This window comes from Periplaneta americana, chromosome 9, assembly GCF_040183065.1.
Source record: "Periplaneta americana isolate PAMFEO1 chromosome 9, P.americana_PAMFEO1_priV1, whole genome shotgun sequence".
NCBI classification, from domain to species: Eukaryota; Metazoa; Arthropoda; class Insecta; order Blattodea; family Blattidae; genus Periplaneta; species Periplaneta americana.
The window spans coordinates 104,006,652-104,027,430 of record NC_091125.1 but is presented as its reverse complement, the minus strand read 5'-3'; the positions used below and the strand labels follow the sequence as shown (position 1 = coordinate 104,027,430).

General features: G+C 34.2%; 1 protein-coding gene across 2 annotated transcripts; it reads right to left on the bottom strand.

Annotated features, from left to right (window-relative positions):
- Window positions 1-1,075: 1,075 nt before the first annotated feature.
- On the bottom strand, window positions 1,076-20,550 carry LOC138706337 (uncharacterized). Of its 2 annotated transcripts, none has more exons than XM_069835479.1 (10): window positions 20,127-20,550; window positions 14,214-14,741; window positions 12,536-12,592; window positions 11,425-11,627; window positions 11,179-11,294; window positions 9,332-9,424; window positions 8,647-9,242; window positions 6,519-6,601; window positions 5,078-5,202; window positions 1,076-2,974 (listed from the first exon to the last, which is right to left on the bottom strand). In XM_069835479.1, the coding sequence occupies exons 1-10, from the start codon at window positions 20,145-20,147 to the stop codon at window positions 2,883-2,885; spliced, it is 1,914 nt and encodes a 637-aa protein (XP_069691580.1). In that variant the 5' UTR covers window positions 20,148-20,550; the 3' UTR covers window positions 1,076-2,882. The 2 variants fall into 2 exon arrangements, with proteins under 2 accessions (XP_069691580.1, XP_069691581.1); XM_069835480.1 differs by having other exon boundaries at window positions 20,139-20,548.
- Between the last annotated feature and the right edge of the window lie 229 nt (window positions 20,551-20,779).

Genomic DNA, 20,779 nt, shown 5'->3' with positions numbered 1-20,779 from the left:
TTGCATAATATATACGTTACTGTGTTCGTTAACAGAAAACCACAATTCCAAGTCACACAGAGTTTGTGTGCACTCGATGTGGGTCTCTGGCGTTTCGTCAGCCCACGCGAGTTGTGTGGATATAAAGGGAAAAGTTGAGACGGTGTCGGGTGGAGTTCCCGGGTAGCTCAGTTGGGAGAGCGCTGGTACATTCAACCAGAGGTCCCGGGATCGGTACCCGGCCCTGGAACAATTTTTCCCTTGAAATTATTCAAATCTGCTTTACAGGGAGCTTCATCTGAAAGACTAGATTTGCAAAGAGATTAGCTGTTTAATTACCTGCCAAGCCACAGTGTGAGGGACTCACTAAATTATTACAGTAGAACTTTATTGTCCATGATAATGAAAGGGGCTGAACGGTTAATGGAAAAAATTGGATAATCTGTACCATAAAAAGATTTGCATAAATTTAGTGGATAATGCTTACACTTCCATAATATCTTCTATGGCCTTGTATTGAACATGCTAGGTAGTGGATCAGAAGTTCACAGATTTAAGTCTGGTTGTTAAGGGGGGCAAGGGGAAACTCCTTGTAATGGCTGTTTGTGGAAAAAATAGGAATAATGGAGGTATCGTGTTGTAGCTTTATACACTTTATCAATGATTTTTATTAAATTGCACACAGGTGTGACTCCAATCTCGTCTTCTGAGATGAGCCACAGTTTCTCGTTCCTCAAACCATTCAGTTATTTGCACTTTTTTTTTTGTACTTAGCACAACATGAAGACATTTTATAAAAGTTACGCAGTACAATTCGAACAGTAGATCATAGTGTGTAAGGATAAAGTCTTGTAATAAAGATGGTAACAACTCAAAAACCTAGTTTCCAGAAAACACACTTCAAATTTGATTCTAGTTATAAAATCACAATGACAATTTGTTTCTTGCTGTATGCTCTGACATATTTGATGGTAGCCTAGGACAAGGTTCTTTGTATACTATGACACTGGATCCGAACATTGATAATGAAATAAAACTTTTCACTTTAATGGAATGGAGGTAGACATGGAGGGAGGATAAAAGATTACACAGAATATACTTCTCTGTAAAGCATTATATATATTTGTGACTTCCACTTACATATATCACATTCATTATTGGATATTTCAACATCTCTTTTCATACATACTGTGTTCTGAAAGACATTTTAATCAGTCATGTGTTCACATTGATTTTACTGTTGAATTATTTTATATAAATCTGAATAGATCAAAAGAAATGTTACAATGATAGTAAAAATGACGACTGATCGTGATGTTCCAACACTAAATTCGTTTATATAGTAAAAGCCTGATATAATGTAGATGTTGGGGACATATTTCAGCCCTGCATCATAGCTTTCCTGCAGTAGGTATATCAGAAAGTGATTCCAAAAATAGTGTGGGGGGATGGGGAAACAAAGTAAATGTCCGATTATTAAGGAATCCTCTGAAGTCAAATATTTAGGCATAATTTTTTACAATCATTTAAAATGGAACCAATACATTAATTACCTTTGTAATAAATTACGCAAAATATATTTTGTTTTATTGAGGAATTATTTGTCAATAAGTTTATTATGCACAATATATTTAACTTTATTCCAATCAGTAATTATAGGATGGGGTAGCTTATTTAAAACTAATTTTAATTCACTTTATTTATTACAGAAGAAAATAATTAAAACATGTCTTCATAAACCTATTGATTTTCCATCTAAAAATTGTTTTTAGACTTTAAGGTTCTTAAAATAAGACAAATTTATTATATTGCATTAATAAAAACCGAAATAACTTTGCATTGTATTTTCATAGTTATGAAACAAAAGGTGTGAATTTTTTAAGATTGTATCTGAATCAAAATGCAACACTGCTGTAGTATTTAATCATAGTAGTAATTTACGCCCAAGAATATATAACAAATTTATATTTAAATATCCTAATCTCGTCAATTCTAATAGTTCTAGCATTCAATTTAAAAAGTTATATATGAATTTTATAAATAATGAAAAATTGTATTATATACTTCTTGATTTAAATTCAGGAATCCGTCCTTGAGCATGAATTCTACTCTTTCAGAGGGATGAGCTAAATTTTTATCTGTTTATATTATATTTTATGTTACAATTATTAGCAAAATAAATACATAATTAAAATACAATTTTATTAAAAAAAGTATCAGTTCTCCTTTGAAACATAAAATACAATAGTTAAACATCATCTTTAATCCCTCAGTCTATTCTAGGCATAGACTTGCTTACTAAAAGTAAAAATTTCAAATGTGATTGCATACAATATTATCTATGTGAAAAAAAATCGGCACTTAAGAAGCAAAAGAACTTCACAAAATTGATATTCACCGATAAACGAATTTTTTGGGAAGAGACTTTCCACCACGTTAATTGAATTAATAGTCCATTGGTCAGTGCTATATTGGGCTTTTACTATAATTATTATTATTAATCATATCTTATACTAAGAATTTATCATACTTCAAAATTAATCAGAAATTAGAATGACATTTTAAAGTCTATTTTATATTTTATTACAGAATTTAATTTTAAGAATATAATATAAAGCTGACAAGTGAACCACATTTATAAAGCATTAAACACAATACAAGCAAAGTTGTTACCTGCACCAAGTTTTGAAAGTAGTGAATGAAACCATACTTATCACTTGAACCCTTTAAAATGTAAACATGGAACCTAATTGATTTACCGAAGACAGAACATGTACATTATATAAACGAAATCGTCTTCACACATATGGATAGAGAAGAAGTTGTTAAAAAGTTAAAATATGCTAAAAAAAATCAAGCAAGTCTTCATCTCTGTAAGATCAGAATGATAGCTACATAGAAGGTCAAGGTGTCATTGATGCCCAAGTTTTCATCATCAATTTCCACTGAGCAGGAAGTCCTTTCATCAGCTTTTTCTGAATGACTTGTGGTACAGCTGTGTGAACAAGAAAGATCATGTTACTGCATTGAAAAGAAAGATTTAACTTAATTGAAAAAAAAAAAAAAGTGCGACTTAAGCAAAACAATCATTCATTATATAAATTTTCACACATTTTGCAATATGTCAATTCCTTTACCATGTTGTGAATGACAATACTGTTTAGTATATTTTCTTAAATTACTTTTCAAAAGACGTACATAAATGAAATCAATGACTATACATGAAATTTCATTTCTTGGATTACTGTCAAATGGACAAACTTGGAACAGTGTTTAACTTGGAACATTATCATAGGGTATTTTCGTTTTGTCACAGTAGCAACATAATCTTCACTTGTTACTTTGTTGTGCAGCACATTGGTTCTATTAAAGTTTGGTGTTAATGTGACACAACGAAAATACCCTATGATAATGTTCCAAGTTAAACACTGTTCCAAGTTTGCCCGTTTGACGGAAAAAAAAAAAATGCATTCTTTATTATTTCAATATTAGACTCCATTTATAATCTGCACAGTTTATGTACAGACCCAGAAACAAAATTTGGGCCACCTGAATTTTGTTTGTGGGTCTGTACATATATACAGCAAACTTACATAAACATTACATGTATATTATACTGGTAATCAATTCTAGTTTTTTATTTACGGAAATATGCATTTAAAGGCGATACACATGTTGACTGTGAGCCCTTCCTACACTGTTCTTCTTTATACCTGCCTCTTAATGAGTTGCAACTCTGGCATTAAAGTCCAAGATTGAATTCACAACAAAACGTAAAATTCTGTAATTACCTTTCTTATAGCCAAACGTTTTTCGTAAAGATACCAAGTAATCTGTCTCACTTATCAGTTTCTTCTGCATAATACAAAAGATCATGAAGAAAAATCATCTAATGATCCTTGAAGTTGAGCACTATTCTGTGTTTTTGATTTGAATGAAAAACCCATTAATTTTCACTAAAAGCTATTATATAGGGTGGGGCATGGGAACCAAGTGTTTTTGGAATGGCTTGTACTCAGTCATTATAAAAGGGAGAGACGTGCGGCATGTGACATTCCATTCCGTGGCTCATAGCATTTCACCTGCAGTCTGCAGCTTGGAGCAGTGGAGGCATGTTTGCGTATGATTGTTTTGTTAGAAATGGCGAGTCGGTGACCTCGATACGACGTGAGTTTTGCTACAGATTCAATATTAATTGCAATGATTCTGTTCCCGTGCGTGATACAATCTTATGTTGGGTTAACAAATCTTTAAAAAAAATAGGCGCAATACTGAAGAATAAATCGCCCGGCCCCCAACACAGAGTGCGTACTCCAGAAAATTTTCAGTCAGATAAGCAGCCCAGGCCACTCTGCTCGAAGACATTCAGCTGCTCTTGGAATCAGCAATCGTACGGTAAGATGGATTTTGCATGGCGATTTACATTTACACCCATACAAGATAGGTGGTTTCAGCAAGATGGGGCCACGGCGCATATCTCCAGAGCATCAATGGCAGTTCTTTGCCTCCTGTTTTCCAATCGTCTCATTTCGAGATTTGGTGATGTTCCATGGCTCCCTCGGTCCCCTGACCTGTCCCCGTGATTTTTTTCTATGTGAGTACCTAAAGGCACGTGTTTACGAGGATAAGCCCCGAATATTAGATGAATTAAAGGACAGAGAACGTCAACGCACCACCCAAATCAACAGAGATCTCCTGGAAAGAACAGAGGTGAATTTTCGTCAGCGCCTTCAACAATGCGTCAATGCAGACGGACATCACATGCCAGATGTAATTTTCCGCTCATAATTGAAACGGTATGTTCTCACAAACGTTGTTCTACCAATAAAATGTGTTAAAAACAAAAACTAACTGTTTTATGATTATTTTAAAAACACTTGGTTCCTATGCCCCACTCTGTATTTATTGTGTTGGTAGAAACTTCTGATTATGTATGTACATACAGTACATATATACTGCCGAAAATCATTTCTTCAGTATCAGGAATACTGACTTTTTGTTTTCTCTAATGATAATGCAGTAAAGTAGAAGTACGTTTTGTTACTAGGCTATTATAGCTAAAGACTCTAGGTGTGCAAAAATATAAGTGCATACTTACTGTTTTGAGGATCTGAAAATGAGCCCACAAGTTTATATAGACGACCAGTCTTGGATCTGAAGCAAGTATTTGATTTTCGTGTATCCACTATGTCTGTGACATGGAGTACATCAACATTATTCTCACTAATAAAAAAAGAAAGAAATTTAAATTAATATTCGTCACTCTTTGCTACTAGGAATGCATTAACTGCATGTATTAAAGCAGATACTTGAGAATCCTAACAAACAAGATTGATGTTACTTGATATAAAAAGAATGGCTTTAGAAAGAGAAAGCACGAATGCATGGTGTGCATGTGCGAAGTTAAACAAGGTACAGTAAAACAGTTTAAGATTTCATCGTATTATACAAATGGACAACAAAACATTGTATTGTTAATAGTAATCCTTTAAACCATCTTCTACACAATGGTGATTGAACAAAATGTAAATTAATACGGAAAACAGATAACCTACCAATACTGTACATAATATGCAAAAACAAATAATGAAAATTTCACAAAAAATATAGGTACTACTACGTTGTGCAATTACAATTAATATACTTGCAATAGGGTAAGCATTATTTATGTTAATGGATTTACTTTAATCTTTGCTATTCCGGTTTGTAATGAGTCTTTCCGCAATTTTTGCCTGTCACTGAAGAAGATTTTAAACAGTGAAAAATATTTTCTTCTGCATCACAAAATATTACTCGCACTACAAATCTTAACAAGGACCTTGAATCTATATCTGCATGGACCACAAAGTTCGGATTGACTCTCAGTGCATGAAAATCACAAGCAATCCTAGAGGGACATCAACATCTATTATGCAACATTACTCCCACTCTTCCAATGAAATTAAATGATACAATAATCCCTTTTCCTGGGGTATATCATTTTATTTGATTTCAGTCTTTTGTTGTCAATCCAAACTTCACTACATACAGCAGGTTGGGAAGTGCTAGTGTACTGCATATTGGTACTTTTATTTTAGAGGATATTTTTAATTAAATTAAATCCTGAGTGCTATTTAGTATTCCAAGAAATTGTGCAGAATATCATATGTAACACGAATTTTGCATGAAAATTTGAGCTCTAGTTGCAACTCTATTAGAAAATAGTAATTCTAATGTGTAAAACTGCTTTATAATAACAATATTCATTTTTCTTTTTTGTTGGATAAGAGTTAAACCAGGAAGGGAGACGTCAGATAATTCTCACTGAACATTTTAATCCAACAAGAATATATTCCATTATGTCTTTAAATTCGTGAAATGAGATTCTTCTTACTTATAGACTTAAGAAATTCAAGTAATACTTACAGCAGTTTTCAGAAGTTACATTCACTAGTCAGTATTTATTTAAAAGTTGCGTGCAGTGCTTACCTAAAGAAATACTACAAAACTAAATGGTAAGGAGGGTGTAACAGTAGACCAAATTTACTACAGTGACATACCTCTTGATATAACCTGTTATCTTCAAGTCACTTCCGTTAACAAGCATGGGAACCCACCGATGCAGAGAAATTTCTTTATCCACCTGTCAGTATAAAAATGTGTGTTGTTAAATATTCAATATCACCCACAATATGCAATTTTCAGGAAAATGATTTCAAGTTACATAACGAGATAAGATTGTATTACATTTCACTTTTTACAATTAAAGTACTATACATTACTATGATGCTTAGCAATTTAATAAATATCAATATTAACGATACTCGCAACTGCCGAGGTTATATCAGCATCACCTGTGTGCCAGAATTTTGTCCCACAGAAGTTCTTTTACATGCTAAAAATTATAAAAATATGTTAGAGAGCTTATCCCCCATAACATTTATATTAATAAAATAGAAACTAAAAAGATAGAAATATTTTTTTTTTATCCAATGCCACCAGGTTGTCTGTTCGACATTTCTGGTCTTCTCTCCTGGCCGTGGCTTAATTGTAACCCACTTCTGAGGTTGGGGCGCCTGGAAGGCGGAGTTACATTACCCCGATGATGTGATAGGATGATTATGATAATGTAGTGCCAGGAGAGGTCTTAAATCTAAACTTAACCTAAATTCCAGACCATGGACAGACAGGAATAATCCCCTTTAAGGAAAAATTCCTGTGCTCTAACCGGGAATCGAACCCGGGACCTCATGAACTATAGCCAGAAGCTCTGACCACTAGACCATGAGGCTGGTCAGATAGAAATATAAATAACCAAAATGTATCACAATTACATTAGAAAAGTAAGCTAAATAAGCTAATGGATTCATACCCCATTTATAGAGGAAATCCTCTCTACTGACATGAGCCTGTCACATTTAAGCACACTTAAATGCCATAGACCTGAGCCGAGATCAAACCCGCAACCTCAGGCACAGAAGGCCAGCATTCTACAGACTATATCATCCAGGCCGACATGTGTTCAGATCTTCTACAACAATGCTGGGACATAATTTATATTTCCTAATGTGGCATCGTACTTTTTCAGTCCTGTCTGCGAAACAGGACATTTTAATGAGAAACAGCCTCTAGTAATTTTTCCTGTAACTCTCTCAATGTAAGGATAGGGCCCTTTAATGTGCTGTAAATCCATGACACGATTTTTTCAGCTTTTTATTACCCTTAAAAATCCACCTTCAGACAGATTTTAAGTGACGAACCTCACATCCTAAGACAACCACAGCAACCATTAATATTACAATGAATAGCATTAAGGGGGAACAAACAGGGCATATACTCCCTAGAGAAATAAAAATAAATAAATAAACGAGTACAGGAGATATTGGGTTCTTTTCTCACAAGGCTCCAATCTAACGAGAGCTAACAGAGGGGTAAAATCTTTGGGGAAAAAAAACATGTCATTTTGTTTACAAGAAAGATCACTCAAGCTTCTAAAACTCTATTTAATAATCTTTAAAATTAGTCATTCACAATTTCTAATTATCTTTTTTTTTTCGTACTATTATAAAAACTGTTGTTTTCTAATACCAGGCATTTGACAAAGTCATTTGACTTCTCGCACTCCAATATTTTTCAATGAAGCACAGATTTTGAGGTGTTCTGCATCCATTTCTTGGTTTGAGTTGCACAATGGGCACTGATATATTCCAATTCTATGCAGGTGTTTGGCCAAACAGTCATGGCCTGTTGCCAATCTAAATGCAGCTACAGACGATTTTCCTGGTAAATTGGGAATTAACTGTGGATTATGACGCAGAGAGTTCCATTTTTTCCCTTCAGATTGTGTTATTAAATTTTGTTTGTTGACATTTAAGTATGTAGATTTAGTAAATCTTTTCACAGAGTAATACGTAGATTTAGTAGCAGGTCTGTAAGTAGCAGTGCTGCCCTTCTTTGCTAAAGCATCCGCATTCTCATTTTCCAGGATTCCACAATGGGATGGTATCCATTGGAATACAATACTTTTATTGAGTGATATTAATTGAGAGAGCATTTTAGTTATTTCGGCTGTTTGAGATGAAGGTGTGTGTCTAGAGACTATTGATAGAATAGCTGCTTTGGAGTCTGACAATATAACTGCATTCTTAAATTTATTGATGTGGCATAGAAAAAAAACTGTATACTTACTGAACCACCTCTGGCTAAAGATGATGAGTCAGATGCTGTAGCTGTGGTATCGGCAGCAGCATTAGATGCATTAATTTTACTTGCGTTCATTATCTTTTTGTTAGCAGTAGGTGACTCTTTGCTTGAAGTAGATGTATTATTATTCAATCTAACAGCACTAGCATCATGTTTAATTTCTGCAATGCTTGAGGCTTCTTTTACATCCCGAGAACGTTTTACATTCCTTTGAGTCACTTTAGAATGCTGTCTTTTCAATTTTCCTTTCTTCAGTTTGACATCTGACTGTTGTGTATTAGGATGTTCAAGAATGAAGGTGGAGTTAGCTGGGTTTGCGTCCTCCTCCTTCACTTCTTCTGCATGTTCTTCCTCAACAATATGTTTAGAACTCTTAGCATTTTGTTGAGTTGTGGAATGTATTGGAGTAATTTCACTTTTTGTTATAGAAAAGGTGTTTTCTGTTTGTCCTGAAGTATGAGCTGTTTCGTGAGTGTCTTCATTCAGCTTATAAGGTGTTGAAGCCAAAATATATGTTGCATTTTCTTCTGATGCGTCTTCTGCAATGCTGGAGCTTGTCCAATTGTAATCAAATGGGCTCCCTGTAACAATGGAACATAACAGAACTGTTAAACTGCTGTTACATTTGCATGCACAATACATTAATTAATTATAAAACCTTTTTAATTACCATGATCTACATATTTCGTCCACATCAACATCACCATTTTCCAGTCATCTGGGAAGCCACATACAAATTTGTTTCTGACGAAGTAAGGCAGACCTAAACAATAACGACACATAAAATTATAATTTGCAGTGATATGATATATGATATATATTTCTCAAAATATTCGGTCCTGCTGGCCCTTCACATTTCTGTATTCGGGCCAGCATTCCCTTACTTGTACTATTTACAACTTTAAACAAGACGTATTTTGACACTTGAAGCCTGTTCTTGCTATGTCTTTCATGTTCCCTCACTTCCATTTGACCATCCTTTTACTTTATCCACTACTATTCTACTTCCCTTCTCTTATTCTCAGTTCCCTTAAAAATCATTCCTACCTTCATAACTAACTTAATACTTTAAATAACAATACATATAACTTATTTAATATACAAGACCTAACCCTTGTTGACTATTTCACTAAAAACTTGAACTATTATTATATTCACTGTCTAAACTCTTCTCACACAACACATTAGCGCTCGTATCCTAGCAACACTGCTTTCACTTTATAACACTATTTAACACTGAAAAAAGTACAACAGTTCACTTCCATTTATCCATTACCTAGCTGAATCTACTATTATTTCAACCCACTGATGCACCATTTCCTCAGATTATAGACAGGTAATTTGCAGCGAGACAGACTGAATTTGTCCCCTTTTAAAGGTAAGTTATCACTTACTTATTGGCTTTTAAGGAACCCAGAGGTTCATTGCCGCCCTCACATAAGCCCGCCATTGGTCCCTATCCTGAACAAGATTAATCCAGTCTCTACCATCATATCCACCTCCCTCAAATTCATTTTAATATTATCTTCCCACCTACGTCTCGGCCTCCCCAAAGGTCTTTTTCCCTCCGGCCTCCCAACTAACACTCTATATGCATTTCTGGATTCGCCCATATATGCTACATGTCCTGCCCATCTCAAACGTCTGGATTTTATGTTCCTAATTATGTCAGGTGAAGTATACAATGCAGCTCTGCGTTGTGTAACTTTCTCCATTCTCCTGTAACTTCATCCCTCTTAGCCCCAAATATTTTCCTAACAACCTTATTCTCAAACACCCTTAATCTCTGTTCCTCTCTCAAAGTGAGAGTCCAAGTTTCACTACCATACAGAACAACCGGTAATATAACTGTTTTATAAATTCTAACTTTCAGATTTTTTGACAGAAGACTAGATGACAAAAGCTTCTCAACCGCATTTCCCATATTTATTCTGCATTTAATTTCCTCCCGAGTGTCATTTGTATTTTTTACTGTTGCTCCAAGATATTTGAATTTTTCAGCCTCTTCGAAGGATAAATCTCCAATTTTTATAGTTCCATTTCGTAGAATATTCTGGTCCGAGACATAATCATATACTTAGTCTTTTCTGGATTTACTTCAAACCCTATTGCTTTACTTGCTTCAACTAGAATTTCCGCGTTTTCCCTAATCATTTGTGGATTTTCTCCTAACATATTCACGTCATCCGCATAGACAAGAAGCTGATGTAACCTGTTCAATTCCAAACCTTCTGTGTTATCCTGAACTTTCCTAATGGCATATTCTAGAGCGAAGTTAAAAAGTAAAGGTGATAGTGCATCTCCCTGCTTTAGCCCACAGTGAATTGGAAAAGCATCAGATATAAACTGGCCTATACGGACTCTGCTGTAAATTATCACTAGTGATGAAAAATATATGCAAATGCATATTTGTATTGAAGATGCATATCTGAATGAAACTTAGTAATTCCATATTTCAAGTTTAATTAAGATGATTGACGTGTTGTTGTGAAGAGGCATTGTTAATTTTCAACTTACTCGTAAAATGATCTGGCATTCCAACTAGCTTATCAATTGCCCCACTACTATGACGGAGTGTATTTGCATCAACACGCTCGCACAATGTGATATCTCTTGAGTGCTGTCTCGTACTTCTGTAACATAACAATTGATAAAAGTGAAATACAAAAATAGTACGAGCATTCAATAGAGGACGGCAAGGTTCTCAATAAGAATACATATGTATATCTGTTAAAGATTTCTTGAAAGAAAAATGATACCTACTCGTCAGTCTTCCCTGTGATTAAAAGTTTACCACCATCTGTCAATTGCAGAGACCATTCTCTCCATTCCGTTGCTACCCCTTCATTGAAGCCCTCTACAGATGAAGTGCTTTCATTGTTTACTTCCATTTCTTCTGTAACATTCTTCACTCTATTACTATTATTTATATTATTTTCGTCATTTTCCGTGCTTGTATTTCCTTCCTGTAGTTAAAATAAGAGGATGTGTTATTACAGCCTACAACAGTGAAAAGTTAGAGTTAGTTCAAGTATTTATATTTACAGTGCAATTTTTAAACTATGCAACAACTGCAAATGGGCCAAATAGGAGTTTTTGGAAAAATATTTTGATTGAGCAATTCAGAAAATCTGCAATAGTAGTTCATTTCTCTGTAGATGAAATTTATTGGACCATTCTGTGGTTAGACCTTTTTTGTTGTAGTGATTACAGTGACTGGACCTTATTTTATTTTTGGAATGCTGTTTGACCCTAGCCAGAAGAAAGAAAATATTCTTTTCACCGTTTTTTCAATCATTCTCCTTTTATGGAGGTTATCTTGAGGGTGTAAGGCAGCTGGAATGTAATGCTAGTATTATGATTAAAAAAGAAAAACAGATTCTATTCTCGTATCTTTCTTTGCATAAATAGGGAAATTTTATTTTACTGGAAAAAAATATGGACACATGTCCAATATCAAAAAAATATAATAGAAAAAAAGATAATTTTCATTAGTTTTAATAATTTAACAAAAATATTGGTCTTGTAAACCAAAAATAAGGAACACCTTTTAAAACTTCAGAAAAAAGACTCCAATATCATAAACTAACAGTACACGCCGTTAGTATTATATTGGAAAATTTAAATGAGTGATTATCACTGTTACGAAATTTTAGAAGGAAATTATCTTTAAATTTTCTTCTCAGCTACCTGTCGACTATTAACAAAAGGTATTTGTATTATTTAATGCGGAACATCCAGCTTAAATACGCGAAAACTACGTAAATTTATTTTTTTCATTTTCTCAAATCTTCCTTACTGAATTAAGTTGAAAATTTACGAGGTTATTATTTACATGTTTAAAAGTATTGGTTATAAAAAAATGGATACTTACTGTATTATGCTTATCTGCTTGTCGGCGCAAACCCTTTATCCCCATCTCCAATATCCACTGAAATAAAATAATAATAATCATTCATACAAGTTTTAGGCCATATGGCCTACGATCTCAGAATAAAGAGGAAATTTCTGGGATGTCCCAGAAGCAAACTTTTGGATATTCCACCATATGCTGCATCTCTCCCCCCCAATTTCTTTCGGCGTTTCTTCTGGGAGTTTTGTAATGGATTTCTCTACACCACTGAGAATATTTTCCATTGATAATACAACGAAAACTTGGTCAAAATTTAAATCTTACGTGAGATGGAAGTGATTTGTGGATCTAATGGGAAATTACTCAAGTTCACAATCTTTCTTTTAATGACATTACGTATTGACTGAGAACTTTAATTATTATGTCTTGTTTCTGGAATTTTTGCTTATTTATCGATCATGAGTTATCGCACTGATTTTCATATAGTTTGCATGGGTTATCATTTCAATTAGCGACTAATCTTCTACTCATTAAGTACGTAACAAAAGAGATGAATTTCATGAAGTTTTTGTGAAGCTTAGTCAAAATTTCTTCTCTCTCTCTCTCTCAAAGTCAAATTCGTGTATCATTAGATTCTGTCAGCAGCCAAGGATTTGATATGTCGTAATTGGGTAAATGTTGAATATGGATATACTATTTCATAATATTTAAGTAACTGAACTAACCTAGAAGATTAAGGAGAGCACTCTGAGAAACATCATGTGAAACACTGTGTAAACTATGGTCCCACCCATCTGGGTTGTAACTTAACATAGCAGTCCTCCAAAATCTACTGTCTTCATAAAGAGTAGACATTAATACTTTGTAATTTCTTAAAGCTATTGTAAATTTTTAAAACAGAACTCTTAGGTTATATTTAATTGACATTTAAGGGGTTAGATACAGCTTACAACGGTAACATTTTCGGAAATATTCAACATTTTTCCCTCCATTATTGTATCTTGTACAATAATGAAAATTGGTAAGTGCAAAACACCGTCCTTCTGCTACATGAAAAAAATATTTTTACGATTTAAAAAAATTGCTTAATTTTTTTTTTTTTCAAAATTAAAAATGGTAGCAATTCACTGCGCAGTGATGAAGCGTTTCCCTCATAACTCATAAACTTGTAAACTTTTTCACGTTCTCTCTTTTATTTTATTGCTGAAACTCATATTTACAATATCATCCTCTTTCAACTGCATTCCTCAATAAATAAATATATTTTTTTTTTATTTTGTGTTAGAAGAAAATACTGAAAGTTGATCATTTTTTAAAATGAATTTATTTTTTATCAGACAATCTATCAAAGATAGAGAAGTGATCTTGCATCATATCGTAAAGATGACATGTATAAATACACACAAAAAATTTCATCACAGAATGTTACATAGTTTTTGAGTTATGTGGGAAATCCGTCACTGCACAGTGAACTGAATTTAAAAAAAAAAAATGTAAATGATTTTTTTAAATCGTAAAACTATTTTTTTTCATATAGCAGAAGGACAGTGTTTTAAACATACCAATTTTCATTATTGTACAAGATACAGTAATGGAGAAAAAAATGTTGAATATTTCGAAAATTTTACTGCTGTACCTTATCCCTTAAGAACTCACAAATTATGAGTTTTATTACACACTAAGCAAGTTAAATACGTACCTCTGGTACAGTTTCCATCCAGTTTTTCCATTGCGCTTTATGAAATTCTTGATGAAAAGGATTTAAAGCTAATTCTTTTTGAGGCTGTACTCTTGATATTTGAAATCTTGAATTTTTGTTCATTTTTTTAATATCCAGCAGAGTGTTGTATCTTATGCCTGGAGACTTTATATTACTTTCATGTTCTGAGGATATAGGCTTGATTGATTGGCTGGTTTGCCTCTTAATTCCAGTAACAATTGAATTATTTATAATTCTAGAGTGTCTAGGGCTCTGCAGATTTCTACTAACAGTTGAACTATTTATAATTTTAGAGTATCTAGGACTCTGCAGACTCCTCTGGATATTAGGGCTCTGCAAGACCCTTTGATTATTAGGACTCAGGAAAGTCCTTCGACTATTTGCAGCATCCGAAATTCCAGGAACTTGGGCTCTTCCTAAAACTTCCTTTGTCTCAGGTTTCAGAACATCTCTCCTAATGGGTGGCATTTTCTTGGATTTCAGGACCCCTTGGCTAACAGATGGCTTCTGGAAGCATAGAATTTATTACATAAATTACATTCAGTTTCTATTGCATTATTTTTGGATCTATATCTTGCCCAAGCTTAGAAGCAAGAGAGTATATGAGTGTGTGTTAGCAGAGATGTTTATTTCTTTAGCAAATATACGAGGCGCATCCAGAAAGTAAGTTTCCGTATTTAAAAAAAAAAAAAGAACACACACTTTCAGGAAAACATTTATTGACAGCAGGTACAGCAATGTTTCAGCTATTTTTCAACATAGTCACCATCAGAATTGAGACACTTGTATCGCGGGATCAACTTTTGCATCCCTCTGTCGTAGAACTCTGCTGCCTGTGAATGGAACCAGCGTGTGACAGACATCTTCAGCTCTTCATCATTGCCAAAACGCTCACCGGAGGACAGGAATTTCTTGAGGTGCAAGAAAACGTGAAAATCGCTGGGAGCAAGATCAGGAATGTAGGGGTGGATGATCAAACAACTCCCAGCCAAATTCCGTCAAAACAGCTGCTGTGCGCCGAGCCGTATGTGGACGAACATTGTCATGGAGGAGCACAACACCTGCAGTAAGCATTCCACGCCTCTTGTTTTGAATGGCACGTCGCAATTTTCGCAGTGTTTCACAGTAATGGTCAGCATTCACTGTTTCACCTTTTGGAAGAAAGTCAATGAGCAGAATGCCCTTCCTGTCCCAGAACACTGTGCACATCACTTTTTGTACCGACAGCGTCTGTTTGAATTTCGTCCTGACCGGAGACCCACTATGCCGCCAATGCATTGACTGCTGCTTGGTTTCCGGGGTGAAGTGCGAAATCCAAGTCTCATCGCCCATGACGATCCTGTCGAGGAACTCGTCACCGTCATTGTGATACCATTGCAGAAATGTCAGTGCTGCTCCTAAACGTTGCATTTTGTGTTCGGGTGTCAGGTTTTTCGACACCCACCTGGCACACACTGTTTTGAACAGCAGGTGCTTAGTGACAATCTCATGCAACAAGGATCGCGATATCTGCGGAAAACGGCTGCTCAGCTCCGTAATCGTGAAGTGATGGTTCTCCATGATGCACTGCCGCACCAGCTCAACACGATCATCACTGATGACAGATGGTCACCCACTGCGCTCTTCATCATGGACATGATGTTCGGCCCATAGACCTGACAGAGCTGCCGATGAATTTCAATTGGCGCAATGCTTTGTGCATTAAAGAACTTTATCACTGACCGAACCTCGCAGGCGGCAGGAGAAGGAATAAGAGTTTCCATTTCGGACCACTGCTGCCATGCTACTGGCACCAGGTGGGACCTGTCCGGCTGGCATATGATTGATACGTCATAGATCTGTTACGTATGCGCAATTGACACGTCTAATTACGTTTACTTTCAAGGGGAAAAAATCGGGAAACTTACTTTCTGGATGCGCTTCGTATAATCTTACAAATGTTTGCGATTCACTTTTTCAGAATTAGAGGAAAAGTAAATTTGATTCTCACTTTTGAAATAAGGTGACATACCTTATATTGTAGTACAGGTTAACGAAAACTGCTTAAATTATATCAAAGTTTATTTAACATCGTGATTTTATTACTTTCATTTTATTCAAAGAAGAGAAACGCCCTCTGCGCACTTGACAAGCACTTAATCTCATGTATGTGGAAATCATTTTGTGAGCACTTCAATGGAAATCTATAATAAAAATAATGCTACTCTCCTTATTTGTAAGTTAATTAATGTTTACACATAAGCTCAACATAGGTACCATTAGAAAGGCTGTACCACACAGAACACTGGAGTATTTTCATAATATAGGAGAATCAAATCACAAAAGAGAAAACGACCTTCTAATGAAAAGTTTCAGTTTCTCTCATTCGTGGGCAATCTGAGATCCTTTTTGGGTAGCCTATGTATTCAGTGGTTCATTACCTTAATTTTATTAGTTAGTGTTATTACTTAAGGTACTCCTCTTTGTCTATTATTTAACATAATACTTGAATGTTAAAAACAAAATAGGAAATATGTTGTTGTAATTTAATAAGAGGCCTGTATACTGGTACCTAATAAAAAAAAAAAAGGTTAAGAAACACATTTTTAGACAATGTTTCAAGATTGCTGTAAGCATTCTGTATTTACGATAGTTCTACAGAAAAACTAGACCAAAAGAGGCACCATTTTACTACGAATACTAAGCACTTGGTTTTACTTTTTGGCATCCAATACTTTCCACACAATAACCTAAATTATCCATCTGTTGTACATAGTAATAACATGATGAATATATTCATCCATGGTAATGAATAGATGTACTGCCGCCACAACGGCACATGCTGATGAGACATGTAATTCAAGTATTTAAGTTTGCTTGAGAGGTCCAGGTGCAAAGTTCTGGACAGTGGAGTACGAACCACATAAGTAAGAATGCATTTTTAGTGCCAGTGGGGAGAACAGATTGTCATCATCATTTACCTGTCAGGTAATAGGCCTAGTGGCCTGTTATGGTCTCCTGCCAAAGATTATTTTCGAAAGTCTTATTTCGATATGATTAACAATCGTGTTTCACAGTGAAATGATGATCTGTTCGCTAGTGACATCTGAAGTGGACAATATGGTGGCAATACATCCATTCGTTACTATGTACAGCAGGTGAATAGTTATAGCTTATTCTGTGGAAAGTAATGGGTGCAAAGTAAAACCACGTGCTTAGTACTCTATACCAACTATTCCTATAAAATTACTGTATTTGCTTTAAAGTCAATATAATACATAATTCAATCGTTTGACTTAAGTTACTGGATTATTAGGACTAGCCTATTTCAGTTGTCGAAATGAAGGGCAAAGATGTTCGCAAAAATTTATAAACAAGATCTCTAAAATAAAATAAAAATATAAACTCATTTTTTTTAATAGAAGAAAGTACGAAATATGATTCAATCAGACACAGACTACAAAAAATTCTAAATAGCATTCTAGTATGAATTCTGAACACTTTTTTTTTCCCCCTGACATATCTATTCATTAATCATCATTTGTGTAGTTATCTTACATCTGTATAAGGTAAAGATTTCAGAATGTATAGTCTTCCGTTAAAAATGCATATAGGCTAATCGATATCCATTTGTGACAATAAAACCATATTTAATCGTCAAAAATTTTTCCTAGTGAAAATGAAAGTAAATTTCTGTGATAATTTGGAGTACGGTACAAGATTAATTATCGATATGTAGACTATTTCATTAAATGAATCACAATCTTTCAAATTCCTTGGCATTATTTCTAGTTCCTATTTTATATTATTAAGCCTCACTACTTCTAGAGCAATCCAGTCTTCTTCAATTACAAGAATACTTTCCTTTTAGGGTCTAATGTTATTTTTCTCTGTTTACGAATTTGTTACTCATTCTATTCTTTTTTAAATTACGGTACACCACTGAAGGCTCGCGTACTTTTAAATCTTCCTTTTGCTTGGATGTTTGTAATGAGAAGGAAATACTATTATTATGATATCAAACATTATGTAGTATTTGACAGCTAAGTTATATGGTACCATTTTCGTCCAGATCTTCCTTACATATATTATGCAGGGTGTAAGGGGTGTAAGTGTCATTATTTTAACTGATTATTCATGTCATAAGGAAGAAAAAATGTACTTACAATTTTTTTCTAATTGCAATATTTAACTAATTATTAAAGTTTACAATATTAGACGTTTTGCAATGTTGTTGGATGTACATAGTACAGCTCAAGCGGGTACAGACATAACGGTACAGATGCTCTGTTCTAATGCAGGAGCGGACCATGATAATACTGTTGTTTACATAAAACGAGCAGCAAATACAAACTTTAAATCTCATTAATAGAACATTATGATAAATTTACATTTTATGTAACAATATTGCTCCATTTTTTATTGTACATCTAAAAAATAAACAATAATGGTTTTCTGCACAAAATCACACCAACTTTTTTTTCTAATGCAAAATTTTAATCTCCTCACTTCGTAAAGCAGTATAATTTTTAAACAAATTTCTGGTTGTGTGATTTTCGAAACGGAATAAGAGACTCCTAGTTTCTAAAAATCGTTGAGAAACTGCTACAAAAGTTCGCCGATTAGGTAACCTTTTTTGCGGAAAACATTGACTGTACATCCTTCTTGTCTCAATTGAATTACGACGACTTTCTCCATAAATTAACAACATATGATATTCCTAAACTGTAAATGACATTGTAAGTTGTTTATCGAATACCCTGTATTGAACTGTCACCAGCTCTGCAGTAGACCTATGGCCAGGGAGCTTGTACTCAGTTGACTCGTACTTACTCTGTGCAGATTACTGCCTGCTGAATACGTTGCCACGGTCTCTCAAGTCAGAATATTAACAAATTTAAGCATGCATTTTTTATTTTATTTCACGAAAACGTAATAGAACACACAAATATTTAACTCTTTGTTAGATATACCTACTGATGTAATTGTTTCCGTAATTTACTAACGATATAAGCAGTATAACACAATAAAATAAGAAAATAAATATTATTTGTCTGGGAAAACTATCAAGTTTTGACCCTATGTTGTATGGACATTTTTTTTGATCCTGTAGACCGTCCTCGACGACTGTGAAAAGGAAGGCACTTGTACCCCTTACACCCTATATAATGTTGACGCAAAGGGAAATCATTCTTTACCGGTACCAAATTTAGAATCTATTTTTAGGCCTATATTAAATGTAGAACACTTTAATTTCTTTTTCAATTGCCGTGAGGCCACATTTCATGTTTGATGTTGAAATAAATGAAATTGAAAATGTTTGCCTTTTTGTTTTACGTACTGAAAAGAATGAGGTACGTTGCATTGTGAAGTTTGTCACAATATGATAGTATTAAATAAGCTTCCAAAATGTTCAATGATTTGTAATCGTCAGTTCATAAAAGGACCTAGATATACGATAAAAAGTTAACACTGTTTACTCTATGCAATTAGTTTAATCATGGAAAAATTTGTACATTAATTATTGACACCACAATAACTTTGCAGGCTCCACTAAACTTTATTTTGATTATGATTATGATTTACTTATTCTGAAAATGTCCACAAATGATACGGTACCTACTTTCTTATCGTGGTATTTAATGTAAGATAATTTCTAAAGGAGCTAAGCCTATCTAAATCACATAACTGAACTTAAACTAAAATTGGCTGTTATATTTTGTAATGTTAAAAAAATATATATGTACTTAAAGCCCATAATATTATTGGGATTCGAACTGCGAACCTTTAAATCAGAAATCGTACGTTTTAACCACTACACCAATACATTCTGATTCATAACGATCTTTTAAACCGTGAAACAAAATGCAAAATTTAATTCTCAATTAATTTTCCCCATTTCTGAATACTAACACAGGACTTCACCTTATTCATATTATTCCTATCTCTTGACTATGACTTGTGGCAAATAAGAAATAAATATAGATACTAGGAAACTCCTAACTTCTTCACACTTCGAACATTCCTGTTTCTCCACCGTCTGGTATCTGTCTGGTTTCCTTCAGTTCTATAGGCCTCTTGGTTCTTTACACTCTTTTCGCGCCAGAAAGAACCAAATTCACAGGTTCACCAACATCATAAAAAAACTCTACAGTGCTGCCAGTATTCTTAAATTCCAATATAATCTAGATAGTTTCTAGTGGAACTAAATTTCAGACCAACATTTGTGCATAAGAAGTTTATATGTAATTATATTATGTCTATACTGATATAATTTATACGTCCTTAAAATAATTGTCACTTCATGTAGGCCAACGGAGGGTTGTTTCCGATCTCTGGAAACGACCATCTCTGCGGGGACGGGAGAAGGAAGGGAAGGAAGTTGTTGAGAATACAGTTCGGAGACGTCGCGTAACATCTGTTCAGAATACATGTGCTCCAGTGCAATGAAGTTGACTTGTGACTCTGAGATTACGCAAATAGTGGGTATAGACCTACGTAACTAAAGCTGCAGTATTATTATTGCTTCGCTTATGTATAGTCCAGCTGAGTTGCCCTATTTTTAA